This window comes from Dendroctonus ponderosae, unplaced genomic scaffold (genome assembly GCF_020466585.1).
Source record: "Dendroctonus ponderosae isolate FM_Combo_2020 unplaced genomic scaffold, Dpon_F_20191213v2 Dpon_F_20191213_3, whole genome shotgun sequence".
Lineage (NCBI taxonomy): Eukaryota > Metazoa > Arthropoda > Insecta > Coleoptera > Curculionidae > Dendroctonus > Dendroctonus ponderosae.
In genome coordinates, this window is record NW_026018508.1 from 815,134 (window position 1) to 831,976 (window position 16,843).

The 16,843-nt window shown below is 41.1% G+C and overlaps 1 protein-coding gene across 3 annotated transcripts in view; it reads left to right on the forward strand.

Annotated features, from left to right (window-relative positions):
• The window catches only part of LOC109542527, a 48,093-nt gene that overhangs the window by 30,128 nt on the left and 1,122 nt on the right, over positions 1-16,843 (forward strand). The window contains exons 3-18 of one of the 3 annotated variants that reach the window (XM_048665206.1): positions 4,025-4,459; positions 4,527-4,773; positions 8,355-8,477; positions 9,300-9,421; positions 10,472-10,675; positions 10,732-10,921; positions 10,972-11,348; positions 11,398-14,869; positions 14,923-15,079; positions 15,140-15,224; positions 15,281-15,520; positions 15,576-15,727; positions 15,784-16,045; positions 16,107-16,411; positions 16,467-16,629; positions 16,677-16,822. In XM_048665206.1, coding sequence (XP_048521163.1) covers positions 4,027-4,459; positions 4,527-4,773; positions 8,355-8,477; positions 9,300-9,421; positions 10,472-10,675; positions 10,732-10,921; positions 10,972-11,348; positions 11,398-14,869; positions 14,923-15,079; positions 15,140-15,224; positions 15,281-15,520; positions 15,576-15,727; positions 15,784-16,045; positions 16,107-16,411; positions 16,467-16,629; positions 16,677-16,822 — 6,678 coding nt within the window. In that variant the 5' untranslated portion in view covers positions 4,025-4,026. The remainder of the gene's footprint in view (positions 1-4,024; positions 4,460-4,526; positions 4,774-8,354; positions 8,478-9,299; positions 9,422-10,471; positions 10,676-10,731; positions 10,922-10,971; positions 11,349-11,397; positions 14,870-14,922; positions 15,080-15,139; positions 15,225-15,280; positions 15,521-15,575; positions 15,728-15,783; positions 16,046-16,106; positions 16,412-16,466; positions 16,630-16,676; positions 16,823-16,843) is intronic. The other 2 variants (XM_019911781.2, XM_048665207.1) reach the window with 2 other exon arrangements.

Below are 16,843 nucleotides of genomic sequence, written 5' to 3' on the forward strand. Positions count from 1 at the left end.
CGATCAACCGACCTGCAGGGGTTGCAAATTAGAGGACAAAACTACTCTGCATGTTATGTGTCCCTGCACGTCATATGCAACAGGTAGACGAACACTCCTGGGAGGGGATGAAATTCCACCAGACCAGATCATGCGAACTCCCCTCAAGGTCCTTCTGGAATTCATTGAATATACAGGGATAATGAGGGAGTAAAATTACGAGGGCACAATAGGACAGAAATGACCGCGGTGCAATGCCAAACACCACCTCGGCGATGAGGAAAGGGTTTTAGTGGGTAAACAGCTTAGCTGGAGTCCCACACAACCCAGTGCGACAGACCACCAGCTCTGGGAGTGCATAAAAGAACAAAATAGCATTTCCCAAACTTCACCGAAAAAAAAAAAAAAGGTGCATATACTTTGTCTTCGCCTCGTTTACTGTCAGACCCATATTTTCAGCTTTCGTCTCCATTTGTTCGAACATTTCCTTGACGTTAACCTCCATGGCTTCCCACAGGCGCGTTCGGATTACACTGGCATACTCCTGTTTGAAATGCGCAAATAAACTGTGGAAATCTCGGTTGAATTCCCAGCACTTTTCAACTAACTGTCTTATCGAGCACAGTTAGTCCGTTGTTGATCTTCCGCTACGGAATCCACATTGGTAGTCACCAATAATTTCATTAGCATATGGTGTTATTCGGCTCAGTGATATGTTTGACAGGATGCCTATAGGCGCAATTGAGGAGAGTGATGCCACGGTAGTTTGTGCATATCATCTTATCACCTTTTTATGTACTGGTATGTTATGCATACCCTCTCCTTCCATTCCGATGCGATTGACACCTGCTACAAAGTGCAGCAAAATAAGAATTAGGCGGTATTCGAATAAAATCCAACCATTTAAAGCCTCAGGTTTCTTCTATAACTGGTAAAATTTCTGGTTGCGACTTGCACTACGTCACATAGGCCGATAAGAATTTTTAAAGTAAAGCTTGCAGTTGGATGAAAACATTCACTTGTTCAGCAGCGTTTACAAAGACCTCAAAAACCACGATTGTGGTGTGATAAAAGTGTGATTGAAATAAACCTTCGACAGCTTTTATATTCAAGTTTCGTCTATAGACTGTAGATATTTCAAGGTAAAGCTTGCTCTAGATTAGAAGTTACGAATTTTTCAAATAGAACCTGCAATTGGAAACATTCATATTTACACTAAAATTTTCAAAGCAAAATAAGCAAAAATAAGAACTGAGCGAGTCTCCCTATCTTGCGCCGCCTGGTACCAATTGATGCCGGCTGTACGCTTGATGTGGTCGTACCATCTTTGTTAGGGTCTGCCAGTGTTCCTTCTCTCTCCCGATGGCCGCCACCTAGTTATCTGGGCGCTCCAGTTTGTGGGATTTCTGGCAACGTGACCTGCCCAGCTCCACTTAAGGTTGCATATTTTTCAGCTATGTCCTGGACGTTCGATACGCTTCTTATCCATTCGTTGGTTTTGCGGTCTTTGAGTGTTATTCCAATTATTCTTCTTTTCATATTCCTCTGATGAACTTTTACYTTATTCATAATCCTTTGTSTCAAGGCCCAAGTTTCACTGCCATAGGTTGTAACTGGCAGCATACATTCGTCGTAGATTTGTTTTAAGTTTTATAGGCATGTTGGTTCTCAAGACGTATTTTAGTTCGCCGTATGCCGCCCAACTCTTTCGAATTCTTCTGTTTATTTCAAGTTCTTGGTTGTGTTTCCTTAAGCCCTTGACCCAGGTAGTAACTTTTTCTACGTGCTGTYCCTCGATTATGATCGCATTGGAGTCGSTATTTCTGTTTGTCATAMATTTTGTTTTTRAAATGTTCATTTCTAGCCTAATTTGCTTTGTCTTTTGGTTCAGTTTTTGGATCATATCTCTCAATTCCGCTTCGCTCTGGGCAAATATAACTATATTGTCAGCGTACCCCAAGTTCGTTAGTCTCTCTCCTGCTATGTTCAGACCTACATTCCCTCTTTTGATTTTGATATCATTTGTTTTGCTGTGCAATTTTATTTTCATTTTTGATTGTTAGCAGATTTCCTGCAGGATGTTGATATATCGCTGGTCGATTCTTACTTTCCTTAGTGACTGTATTATTGCCCAGAATTCGATCGTGTCGAAGGCCTTCCTGAAGTCGACAGATGCCGTCCACAGTKGGATGTTGTATTCTGTGACTTTCTCTGTTAGTATTCTCACGGTGTCTATATGTTCGATCGTTCTGTATTTTTTCCTAAAACGAATCCATCTTTGAAATTGTGCAGACTCAAGACAATTGTGCAAATTTCAGTTAGAGGCTTGTCCTAAATGATGTTATAATTTCTGAAAGTAGCGCCGGCGGTTGGACGGACACAGTCGCTTTTACCCCAATATTCACAAAGTGCACCAAAATAAGAATTGAGCTGGATTCAAGTAAAATTCAACCATTTGAGGCTTCAAGTTTCTTCTATAAATTGGTAAAATTTCAGGTGGCGAACTGGACTAGGTCAGACGATAAGAATTTTTGGACATTCATTTTTTCACCAGCATTTACACAGAACGCACAAACCACAACTAAGTGCGATTCGAATAAAACTTCGACAGTTTTTATACTCAAGTTTCTCCTATTAAATGTAGATATTTTAATATGAGACTTGCTCTAGATTGGAAGTTAGAAGCTTTTAAATTAGAGCCTGCAATTGGGACGAAACATTCCTTTTTACACTAATACCTGCAGAGAGTGCAAAAATCAGAACTGAGTGGGATTTCAATAAAACTGTGAAATAATTATACATATTTATATACTCGAGTCGTTGCTTTGCACTGTAAAAACTTAAAAACTAAAAAAGTTTAAAAATTGACTTAACACCCATTTTCATTTAACTATATAAAGTAAGGCGATAGGCGCTGATATACCGGCGAATCGGTGGATTTAACACTGAAAGGAATGTTAAACGTAAAAATTGATCGATTTTTTGATCGGCTTGAAAGTGGACAATTAATCGCGGAAGATTAACAGGTGAAACCAGCCCAGACAAGATCAGGCGACCTCCTGATGGTGCTGATGTAGCCAAATAACCGCGATTTGCAATGAGAGAGAAAGGATTCGAACGTTGAAAATCATTCGATTTTTTATGTCTACCTCACTTTCTTACTGATCATTTCACTGGATGAATTTTGCAAGCCCTAGCTGAAAAGTGGAGTCCAAAGACACTTTTTGAACTAAAATTTTCCGCCATTATTACAGACAAACTTGAAAAAATCGCTTCATTGTCTTTAGACTTTCTAGCTTGACCAAACCGCCAAACGGTTGACTGTCGACTGTCTGTACTTGAAATTCGACGCCTTGTCCAAGAAATAAAATAATCAGTATCGTATATCAAACCGAAAGCCACCCGCTGCAGTTCCTTAAGGTAACGCACCGCTGCCCTAACATAAAATAAAAACGAAGGCCTAGGCTAAAACCTTTGTCCGATAGCCATCTCAAGTAACTCTCCTCTTCTCGAGTAATTTCATGTAAATTTCAAAAGTAAACGAGCTGGTTTTACAATTAGATGGCTCGAGGATACGGCACCGGCGCGGTCAGTTCGTGAAATGAATTTTTATGCGGCCGATTTTTCGGGAAAAACCGCCGAGAAAGACATCAAAAGCTGCCAAATGGAAACTAATTTTAACTAGCAAAACATTCCGGTTCCATCCGCCACATTTACGTTATTAATTAATGGTAAATGCGATGATCTCGCGCTCAGATACCAACGTATTTTCGTAAAGGATTAGCGCACATATGTTAAAAGCAGATTAGCTTTTGGTCACGTTTACTCATGCTTTTGCTGCGATGAATAAACGGATGTTTTCCCAACATATTGATAACAGGCTAATTGTTATTGAACTGAAGAGGCTCAATGGCTTGGCTAAAACATTGAGTTTATGCTTAAAACTTCAGTTGACTTTAGAGAGAGTATAGAGAGTCAATAAATTTCGTATTTCAACCCGAAGCAAACATTCAATGATTTTCCCTAATCAAATCGTGTTTTCCAGCAATGGACGCTGACAGTAGCTATGGAGGCAGCGATACCGCTCAAGACTCGCACTCAGCTCACGAAAACAGCGCAAACTTTGAGGCTCACAGCAATCACCCGGAGGTGACCACAATGGCCGTGCACAGCATTCCCACTGCGGTTGAAGAGGCGCCCACTAATCAATACTACCACAAGAACGAAGTCACCTTGCCCATTCACTATGACGAAACCGACTTCAAAAGTGCATCGAAACCAAAAGAGCCGCATTACATGTCGACAGTCAACCTCAATATCAAGCAAACCTTGGAGAATCACAGCAACTTGGAGGAGATGAGCAAAAACTACAAGAGTACCAGCTATTTGAATGGCGACGAATCACCGCAGAGCGTGAAGAAGGACGCGGGAATCGAAAATCCAGGTTTCGATGATGACGAGCATTTTGGAAATGGTGCAGGTGAGTTGAGGCAGGAGCAATTCCAAAACTGAGTAATGGAATTTGTTGTTTCTTGGTTGATGTGCAGTGAAAAGTACATTTAACCAATCGAAACCATACAACGGGGATTTAAAGAAGTTCGAAGAACCAACAACAGAAGCCGTCAATCTGGAGCTGATCAACCTGAAGCCAGTGGGAAAAGATGTGGCTGGACCTTACGAGATTGGCTTTAATGGAGTCAGCGGAATTCCCATAAAGATGGAAGATGATGCGGAAATGGGAAATCCGTACGATGAATACTTCGTGCCTGTTAATGAGCATCGCAAATATATGAGGTAAGTGGGCAAGAAGCTCTCAAGGTCTGATGCGTGTACAGGGTGACTCTTTCGACTACTGACTTTGTCCATTAGTATCTCGTCAATTTCTGAGCTTATTTTCCTTGAGCGGCACTTTACTAACGTAAATTCCTCTCCTTAACGAACGCGATTAGATCGATTTGCTCAGAATCCCACCTAGTCGACATGTACGCGATAAAGGCCCTATTTAGCATAGTCGAAATTCCACAAAATGAGTCAGAAACGTATTATCTGGCGTAATAATGGTTGCGTGATTCCATCTACCTACCTACCGACCAACGGTTATGTTAATAACATTCTTCGTTTGAAATAGTTTAACCCATTTATCTCGGCAAAACAGCCTGGGAATTGCAAATGACGATTTTTCCACCATGGGAGACAATGGTGTTGCAATGCACTTTTAGTGCACCAGATCTGCTCATTGTTTAAACATGTGGCGATTAGTTGCAGCCATTGCAATTATTATGGTCATTAATGCTTCAAATTGGTCCAAAAAACAAAGCGGAATAGAGAGTTTTCACTTTTTTTTAAATGTTGATATATAGAAAGTAGTTATGGCTACTGATATAATTTTTTGTGCAAAAAACGTCTCCATAATAATTTTAAAGCGAATTTAAATTCATATAAGATATTTTCCTCCAAAAACGCCATATCCGTATCGTCTGTTGCCTATCCTGATTTTGCTGTTTTCGCAGCTTCGTTTTATTATTTAAGTTATTGTAATTATCATTATTGTATTGATTATTATTATTATCTTGCATAATGGTGACATGTATGGATCACAAAATAAGTGGTGTTTTGTGCCAGGATGCAAGAATATCTCAATAAGTGCTCCAAACAAACTCTTTCTAACCGTTCCCCATTATTATACACGTCAAGTTTTATGGTTCAAAGCAGCTAGACGTGATGTTCCAAAATCAAAGTCAATGTTTTTTTGTTGCGAGGATCATTTTAATAAAAGTACCAACAAAAAGCTAATGATGAGGCAGATAGAATATGCCTTCGATCGTACTCTGTGTTCTGGGCAAATTGTACCTTCTACAGTGCACAAAGAACCCTCGCGTTTCAATTCCACATTTCCGATATCACCATATTGTTCTCGTGATGCCCAAATTACAAATTTAAGAGTTCATTTTACTTTTAAAGCAGCCATGTGTATAGGTTAGGTTAAGTTGAATAAGTGAAATTCTATATATTATTTACCTAATTTAAACCAATACATACAGATTAGTATAATAAGGAGAGAGTAACTAATAATGAATTTACGAATTTTTACTTACGCTGCTGCTTTGACACCCTTAAATACGGCTGAATTAAAGCGTTCGTCGTTTTTTTTTAAATTCGGGAACCACAAAAATATGTACACATGGTAAATTATGTGTTGACGCTTTAAGGAATCTTTCTGAACCCATTTTTTAGTTTTTTAAATTTATTTTTTAAATAAAATTTACAAAATAACTAATGAAAAACAACCACACTATGCACATAACGTAAAGAATCCGCCATTTATATGACCAGAGACGTCACAACCAATAGGATTGCGTTTTAGAGATTCATGAATAATTTGAATTTTAGCTGAATTTGTTTACACCCTCAAAACAAGTTTGATCATTTGCCAAAAATGCTGGGTCACGTTATACAAATAACCCGAAATTTGAGGCCTCCATAAACGTTTGGCTACACGAAACATCCGAGTGGAAAACGCGAAACCGCACATTTTGTAATCATATTCAAATCGGGCTATTATGGGTGGGTATCGTGCGATTACGCTGATCGAAATCGAAATTACAAACTGCGACAATGCATTCGAATTTAACTGGTAAAAGGGAAAGTATGCAAATGACCAAAATGTGGCCGGTTGTTTCGGAAGATGGGCCAAGTTTCTTCATCGCAGACTTTCGTAACTTTCAACACAACAACAGTAATTTAAAGGCTGTCTAATTCAATACCCATGTGGGAATCAATGTTTGATTCTTCCTGAAAATATCAACTGAAAAAAGCCAAAAAATTTATATTTTGTTCAAAAAGGAATGAGTTTCTAATCTTTTACTTCGTCATCTTTGGTCGAAGGGTGCCAAAATCCATATAACTTTTTGGCATTTTTCAGTTGATTTCTTGAAAACAAACTTAACGCCGTTTTATCAAAAAACATGACTGAGATTTCAGTTTGAAAGTTGCTCACAAAATTTAAAAAACAACCTTTGTTCGAAACACCGATGTGGAACTGTCCCAGTTGCAATCAAATTAGCATTCCAAGTTTCCACAAAAAATGTTTTTTTACAGTTAAGCCAACCTTTCTGACCATTGCAACATTCCGATTATTATTCAGAAAATAATACGTTTCGTAACCGCTCATTGATAATCGCGTTTGTAGGTTTCGGGACCGCATCGAATTCGAAAAATCCCAATGAACCTCTACTCCTGCCCACTAAGGTCATCCACATCATATGTCTGTTTCTGAATTAATCTAAACTAGTCACATTCAGTTTATAGATTGCCAAAAATGTGGCAATAGTGGCTTTAATCACCCCGTATATTTATATGACATGATCTGAATTGGACAATAAGAAAATATTGAATTGGGTCCAAGGTAACAAACAGCCGAACCAGAGAAAGGAAAAAGAGGGCGAAAGTGGAACTGGGTTTTATTCATCCATTGTATTGCTTGGCAATCCTTTCACTGGTTTGCATCGATGCACAGATTCTATACTGAGACAATGCGAATTTTATGGTTTTTGAAAGTTCAAAAATTTGCGTTTTTAGCACCAAAACCTTGTCGGTTTTATTGCAAAGATTAACCCAAAAAAATGGAACTGGTTTAAAAACACATGGAACCAGATGATTTCTGTTTAAAAAATCTATAGATATCAATGCAACAGCAGTAAAATAAGTATGAAAGAACGCATAAGGTGAATGGTTTCTATTTTTGTTTAATCTATATCAATGCAACAGCAGTAAAATTTTATAAAAAATAAATAGAAAATTTACCAAACAGTACAACTCTTTACTGGAAAGAAGCACACGATGCAACTAATCTTCATGGTATTTGCAGCCAATCAACTTTTCTTTCTACTGTGTTAATCTTCATAAAAATCTTAATGGAATAATAAAGTTGAAAATCCAAAGATTATTTAATAGCCGTTGTGCTATAATAATGCGATTTTTATGCGTTAAATTGGATGTGGCATAAAAAATGTTAATTGCACACCGGCCTGTTCCATACCACATAGATGGTTTGCTTAGTTTTTTCAAAATAATCGCCAATTGAATTTTACCATACCCGCTTATAGTGTCGATAGCATATTTAATAATAACAGGCAAAGGTGTCTTTATTATTAAACCGGTTATTTAATGCATATTAATCGCGTAATAATAAATATTTTGATTAATTGGAGTCGATTGCGTAAGCCAAATCCAGTTGCTCATACAACACGGGTTTGAAGTTTCAAAGATCTTCAGTGAAGGATATACAGAGTGGTTTATAGTAATGGTTCTCAATTAGAATCTATGTAACCGCACCATCTACTTATTAAGCACTAACAATATTTTCCTCCCTCTAGTAACGCCCGTAAAGGCCGTAACAGCGTAACATTCGCTGAAATCATTGCGGCCGGCGAAGAGAGCAATCTGGCCAATGACGACGATTCCGTTCAGTATCCTCGATGGATGAACCAATCAACACGGTACCGTCATGCTTTCATATGCCACATATACACCATACTCTAGTGATTTTTTCCCTTATATGGTCTACAAGTTGAAAACCAAGCTAATAGCGCTTCGAATTTTGTGCACAAAATATAAAAAGAAATGTTGGAAACTATTCTCGATCACACAATCGCAAGAACAAAAATGCCCATACTTTTTTTTCATTTGTAGACCAAACTGTTAGGAGGTTACAACAATTACATTCGAAATAATAATTGTGTAAATAACTATTATTCAAAGTTGCCATTCTACCATAATTAAGATAACATCCTGTACCAAGAACCTTGTGGTAAAAGTTCATGGGAATATTCTGGTGTGTGGTGGTTATGATCGGGTGATGGTGCTGGGTTATGGTATTTGAATTTGTATTAAATTGCAATCGAAATTGATGAGTTATGACACATTTTTGATCATCAATTGTTGATTGATTGATTGACCGAGTCCTACCTCGGAGAGATGCCAGCTCGAGGTGTTGAAAACAGTAATTAGTTGATAATTTCGGTTAATTGAATTGGACAATGCTGGCAGTAACAAAGTAAATTAAGCAATTTATTGAGAAACACTGCTACTAATTGTTGCACTTAAGACACACGCGCCGCTTTATATAGAGCTACAAGAGAAGAGATAATTATTTATTGAAACAACCAAAAAAATTTAAACGGCGATTTCAATATAGCGGGTGTTTGAAGGTGTTTTTCAGAAAAATTATGTACAATTTGCGCTTTCCAGAGCTATTCTGCACTTGCTTGCACCGCCCAAAATATCTCAGCAAGTCCTAAAGTAATTTTTTTATTTTCCAGAGGCGAAAAACTCTACGTAACCATGGACAAAAGGAGCAAAAAGAGCAGAAACAAATGCCTATGTTGGACTGTTTGTTTATGCATTGTGGCAGCCGCTTTGATTATTGGCATTTTAGCAGCTGGTAAGTCACTATCCAGCCTGCATAGTTATTGCAAAGAACGCTCATGGCGCAAATGGCGTTCGAATGTTTTCGCTGCGATAAGTTTAAGGGCGGCGCGCATTTCCAGCCAATAGCCGAGCATAAACAAGCGCGTTCCCATAGAAACCCAGTTTGAAACCAATGAATTTGCACCACGAATCTGAACAGTATTGCGTTAATGGACTTAAATCGAAAAAATTCAACCTCACGACCCACATACTTCTTGAGTAGGCCGAGTTGAATAAAATCTCGACATATTCGATGCGAACGAATTATTCATACATTCCAAACCATTAGTCGAACAAAATCGCATTTTATCTGCATGTAAACGAAATCAACAAGCCGTTTAGCACCGCATAGGTAACACATTATGTAAAAAGTGATACTGTTATTGCTGCTGTTGCTGTCATTGGAATGTGGCAGGACAATATATTGCGAAAGGAACGAACACCACTGGGCCTCAACCGTTAAAAGTGGCATTTTTGTCCTGCTCAAGGATAACAGGCCTATTAATAACAACATATATCTAGGTAGGCTGCTGCTTAAAAATCACCGGGAAAATTGGATTTATTGCGTAATTGGTGCGCCTGATCCGGACAGATGTTCGAATGTCTTTGGCCAACCAGGAAACTTAATTTATTGGGCCTTTCCGGCAACTCTTAATGAATTTTATTCAATAAAATAATTTTCTTTGAAGGTTAACGCGTCCACGCCAATCAAGTTGCACATGAAAGATCTGCAGTAGTCAAGCAAAACCGCGCAAAAGAATTTTCTTCACTCTTTGCACCAAGTTGTGACACTTCTTGACCGGATTTCAATGAATCACAGCTGGCTCGACAAAAGTAACAGCAAGGTCGTCCAATCGTTTTTTATAACCGTGAAACTTAAGAGTGAAAATTAGTCACCTCATTAAAAACCATTAGCTAGCTATAGTCGAATTATACAGGGTGATTCTACAGAATTTCAATACAAATACAAAACCCAGCTGTAACACTTTGGCCTGTTTTAATCCAAATCCTTCCCGTTGCTTAGTGGGAGTAATCGGAAATCAAGGACCAATGACACCAAAGGAAATAACCGCAAGACATTTCAATGGAAATGAGGCGCAAGTGAAAGGCGCTGCTGTATTCGCAGGCTCCGATCAACAGTCCATCGCCAATCCATCCAGTTCGCCTGGACCGCCCTTGAGTACCGTTTCCAGCCTATTACCTACAACGGACACTTCAATGATTCATGGTACCACCAATCAAACCTCCGTTTTCCATTCTGCTAATTTTCCATTCTATATCCAGTGCCCAGAGCTTTGGAATCGGAAATCGTCATTGACAACATGGAATTCACTCAGGAACTTGCAAACAAAAACAGCTCAGAGTATCAAAGGTTGGCAGCCAATCTGGAGGAGACTTTGAAGAACACTCTCTTCCCCAGCGATATGCTCAAGTACGGCTCTGCAGACATCGAGGTGAAAATAATAGAGTTTCTGTAAGTACCCAGAAAACCTTAACAGCGTCTCCTAACAGAAAGATTTCCAGATCAGGGAGCGTGGTGGCTAAATACCGCATTGCATGGCGCTTCAAAGAGGGCATCCACAATGCAAAGGATCCGATGACTACCGAATTGCTGCAGCGCAAAATCGACAACATCCTGCAGCGAAACCAGGGCCTAATCGATTCCTACCACATAGCTAACCGTCCGATCAACGCCCAGAAAATCACCGATCTCTGCCAAGTTCAGAACAACGGTTGCGAGCATTTATGTGAATTTGACTACAGGAATCGCCTGGATTTCATGTGCACATGTCCAAAAGGAATGATGCTGGCAGCTGATGGAAAGAAATGTGAGGAAATTCCTGCAACAGCGGAACCCAGCCCGGAACCGAATAGCTTTGGAGCTCCCGCACAAACAACTAGTAAGGAGTAAAATGCCCAGAATAAATGCATCATTTTCTAAACTTTCAGTTTTTCCTCCAATAGCACCAGAACCAGCAATATTCCACTACCATCCTTCAGCTGCACCTGAGGCTGCTTCACAACCAGAACCTTCCTCAGAACCGGAACCATCTTCAGAACCAGAACCATCCGCAGAACAACAACCATCTGCTGAACCCCAACCGTCTGCCGAACCAGAACCTGAACCGTCAGCGGAACCTGAACCTTCTGCTGAACCTGAACCTGTGGCAGAACCAGCTTCAGTGCCTGAACCAACTTCTGAACCTAAACCGGCTGCAGAACCGCAACCTGAGCCTAATGCCGATCCTGAACCAGCCGCGGAACCTAAACCTGAGCCTGAATCAACTGCCGAACCTGAAGCGGAGCCTAATTCTAATCTTGAACCAATCTCGCATGCTGAACCTGAACCCAAATCGGAACCCTCAGCTGAACCGGAACCGACCCTTGAGCACACCTCAGAAATGGCAACTGAGGAACGAAAAAATGAGTCATCCAATGAAAATTCCGTTCACCATGTGCCGGTGTTTGTTCAGGTTGAAGACCAAACCGACGAGGCGATCTCAGCACATGAGCCAGAGCTTCAGAGCAGCAAAACTGAGTCCACCTTGGATACAAATGTTGACGCTGAGCCAAACGACGTAGACTTTGGACGTGAGCAACCAAGCAACGATCAATATCCGCACATTATTCCAGTGGTTCCCATCCACGAAAGTACCACCAAACGGGATATGGATTTTCAATCAGTTACTGAAATTTCCAGCACTCATGTAACTGAAAAGCCGATTTTGCAAACGGAGCTGAGACACATAATGAGGGGCCATGAAATACTGGCGGAAGACTCCACCCATGGTAATTTTGTACCAGACTTCCACACGGAAATTGAGGATCTGGAACATCACGATGATGACTATCACTTTGTGAATGAAGATGCCACATACTTGGACCCGAGCACTGAACGGACTGTGGAAGAACCCTCTCGGGTACCAGATGACAGAAAGCTGGAAAACAATTTGAAGCATTTTATTCCTGTTGTTGTTGCCGCTTCAGAAGCCACTAGTAAGGAACCTGCTATTGAAACTACTACCATGCGCTGGCTGTCTGACGAAAAACTCAATCAAGCAGGAATAATAAAAGTGGTGATTCCAGAAGCGGAAGTTTTTACTACCACAATGCCAGACACTGCGACATCGCCAGCAGTCAATGCGGTAGAAGAAGAAAGAACGAATGTTGCAACTGAAGAACTTCAAACCGATCTGCCTCAGCACTATAACAAAGTTCCGGAGTTCAACCAGGCAGGAGTTTTGGAACAGGCCACAAGTACTACTTCGGAATCTTCAAACCCTTCTTCCTCCTCTGAACCTTTCACCGAGATACCCCACCACGAAGTCCTCCTCAACATTACTACTACGCCATCTTCCAACTCTTTGGTCGAAGAATCCACAAAAATGCCTCACCAACAAATCCAAGAATTCCACCAAGACCTTGCCATGCCTTCAGCTACTGCTACAGAATCTTCTAACTCTTCCTCCTTAGTTGGGGAGTCCACGGAAATGACCCATCAAGAGAGCCTGGAGCTCAATACAGACATTTCCAAATCGCAGTCCTTAAATTCTTCCTCCTTTACTGAAAGCTCCACAGACCATCCCAAAGAACACATGTTTGAATCTTCAATGACTGCAAGCACCACCACAGAACCATCAAATATTTCGTCACTTGTTGAAGCCATCAATCATCCCACAAATGAAGATTTCCAACTGAATCAAGCCTCAATGAGCGACCAATCCACCAGCAGCACCACATCATCGCTGGGTGAAAACGAGCATGCAATGAATCAGACTCATCAACAATATCAAACGGAACAGGCCATGATCGAGCACAACATGTCGCCATTTTTACCGGAAATTGAAAATGAGCATGAGCACCTACTCAGGCACCATTTCGTGCTAAATGAAACTGACGCCAACGAAACTAAGCCTGGCAGTTTGGAGAATGATCAACTGAACCATACCAATCCATTTGACCCCAACCCAACCGACACCACTGCATTGGGCGTAATTCCTTTAACAAACGAAGACAATGAAATTAGTGAAGAAGTCCATCATCCTGCTGTAGAAACAGCTCAAGATGAGACAACAGTGAAAATGGAAAATGGAAGTAGCACCACTGCCCCGTCCATTTTGGTAGGAAGTCTGGACGAAAATCAGCCTGCGGATGAAGAAAACATGACTCTGCCTCCGGAGGTTTTCAATAACGTGCACAGCAACAGCTTCTTTGAAAAGGATCTCAGAGAAGATAAAGCTGCCATTGCAGTTGAACCCGCAATCACCACCACAATGCCCACCGCTTCTTCTTCGCCAAAAATTACCACTGAAGCCACAACCACTGAAGAAGAAATTTCATCCACAATGATTGCTGTATCAGCTGCCAACACCTCAAACGCCATTGAACCCCAAAGCAGCACTGAAGACTTGGTGGCAATGGAGACCACTACCAATAATATGGCAGGAGATGACTTAACCACCATGCATCAAGACACTACAACAACTTCAGCAAGCCCAAAAGAATCTATGAATGAAACCATTAGGGAAGATACGATCGCACTGTCGTCTATAGAAGCTGCTACCAACAATAGCACTGAAGGAAATATGGAACTTGCTATGAATAACAGCACAGAGGGAAACATGGAATCCATGAAATCTGCTGCTGTTGACAAAGCCGCTGATACCATTAAGGAAACAATGGAAGTTCTTCTGAATAGCGGCACTGAAGCTATTCAGGAAAGTACAGAAGTTCCTATGGGAACCAGCACAGAAGCAAACATGGACGTGATGGAAACTGCGGCTGTTAGCAACGCTAGTGAAACTCCTAAAGAAGTTATGGATGTACCGATGAATAACAGCACTGAAACTATTAAAGAAGCAATGGAAAATTCTGTGCTAAACAGCACCGAAACAAACATAGAAGCTACGGTTCCCGCAGTTATCAATAATATCACTGAACCAGTAATGGGCGCAGTGAATGAGACAACCATAGAAGCTGATGTAAACAGCTCAACAGATATGCAGGACGAATACAAAGTGCGAGAATTTTCAGTTGCAGATGTGACAACAACAGAAACACTCTTTGTCACGCCCAGGCCTACCCCTATTGGCCCAGTTGAACCAATCGAGTCCGATGAAGACTTATCGGTGGCGCCTCTGGAAAGCTTCAACAGCATTTCCGCTGAAGACCAAAGCGTTATGGATAAGTTCCGGCCTCTGCCAGAAATGAGCAGCGAAAGAAACGAGATCGAGAAAAGTTCCCCTACTTATGAGAAAATCGATAGCAAAGACCTATTTAATCCAAACCTCAAAGAGCAACTAGATTCAGCTTCAAATGAAACCATCATCCAATCGGAGCCCGAGGAGTTGAACAGCACTTCTGCTTCCCCCAACGAAATCAAGCCGGTTACCGAAGATTTTTCCATATTCAGCTTCGCCAGGTTTGTTTAATTTAATATAACGTTTGGAGGACATTCTGGACTGTCGATTTCAGGTGTTCAACCGGGCAATTCCAGTGCATTAACGGAACGGCAATTAAGGATGGCAGCTACTGTATCCCGGCTAATGATCGATGCGATTCAGTGATGGATTGCAGCGATGGCTCTGATGAACTCGGATGCATTGAAGAACGATGCCCAAACAATTTCCAGGTAAAAGACACTTTGAATTTTATGTTTTTGAATCATATGGCAAATAATGATGGGTTTCAGTGTGCAAGCGGCCAGTGCTTGAAGAGGCACTTGGTGTGTGATGGAATAGTGAATTGCAACGACAGTAGCGACGAATCAGGATGTGGTAGGTCGGAAACGCACTCAGCTGGAGCCTCAGAAGTAACTTCCAATTTGTTTCAGAGAGTTGGACGTGTAACTTTGACGAGTTTGTTTGCAAGGAAGGAAAGCGCTGCTTGCCACTATCCTGGAAATGTGACGGGCGAACTCAGTGCTCAGATGGATCAGACGAGCAAACTTGCCACATGACTCAGTGTCAGAACAACTCGTTCCATTGCAGTGAGCAGGATTCCTGTATTCCAGAAAGCTGGAGATGCGATGGAAAAGCGGATTGCGGCAATGGAGAGGACGAGAAGCTTTGCGGTAGGAGACTGATGTGATTTCAGCCATCAAGGGTGTGATTGGGGTTGTTTTCCAGAATGCAACAGCGAGCAATTTAAGTGCCAAACAGGTGGAGGATGCATCGACCAGAATCTAAGATGCGATGGAATTCCTCAGTGTGCTGACCGATCAGATGAATGGCAGTGTCTGGCTTTGAGCCGAATTGGAGATGTTGATAATATACTACAGGTAAGGTTTGTTTCGAGGGGAGACAATTTGCAGTTTTTACACATTGGAAATTTTAGGTTCAATTTGAAAACAACACCTTCTCGCCAATTTGCCTAGACGACAATGAGTGGAATGGAACCTACGCCACAATGGCTTGTCAAAGCCTTGGATTTTCCGACTCTATCCAACTGAAAACTGTGGAAAAACCAGTCGATCTCCAGTTTGCGGCGTTTTATACTCTAGATGTGAAAGGGCATGTCGCCCCTTTGTTATCCCAGTTCACCCGAGTGGAGAATGCCAGTTGCAGTAAAATCGCCTCTCTTCAATGCCAAGAGTTCTGTAAGTAACCGAGCTAGGAAATATTCGAAGACAGTTTTATTGAGGTTTTTTGCGATTTTAGCTTGTGGAAGCAACAATGAAGAACGTGTGCCGCAAGCCCGAATAATCGGAGGCAATAAGGCGGCAGCAACGCAATGGCCGAGCCTCACTTTGCTCTACGACAAGAAACGAAACATTCAATGCACGTCCACGCTTATTGCGCCCATGTGGGCCATTGCCAGCTACTCCTGTGTGGCGTCCAAAGACAATTCGATTCCCGATGGCAAAGAGTGGGTTTTATATGCGGGCAGCACAAATTTCTTCAACTCAGTCGACAATTCCAGCACGCAAGTTGGCCTTGTCAAGGAAATAATTCCTCACCCTCAGGTGAGAAGGAGTAACATTTGCATTGAATCAACTACAACTAATGATTGTTTTCCAGGCCAAATTCTCCCATTATGAATTCATCAACGATTTGGTGCTCGTCCAGCTTTCGAAGCCATTCATTTTAGGTAGAAACGTGAGCACCGTTTGCTTACCAAGCCACGACATTGAACCGAGACAGTTGTGTGTTTTATCTGGATGGGGCATTAACAAGCCTGGCGGTAAGCAAGGAAATCTGTTCACTTCCAGAGTTCAAACTCTTTTTTAGATCCCGATAAGGAGCAATACCTCCACTACTTGCCAGTTCCTATCATTGAGAATTCCGAATGCAACTCGACTAAACACTACAACGGATTGATGAATTCCGATAAGATTTGCGCTGGATATACTGACTCAGAAAAATCTCCCTGTTACGTAAGTTGTGAATTTTCTGTT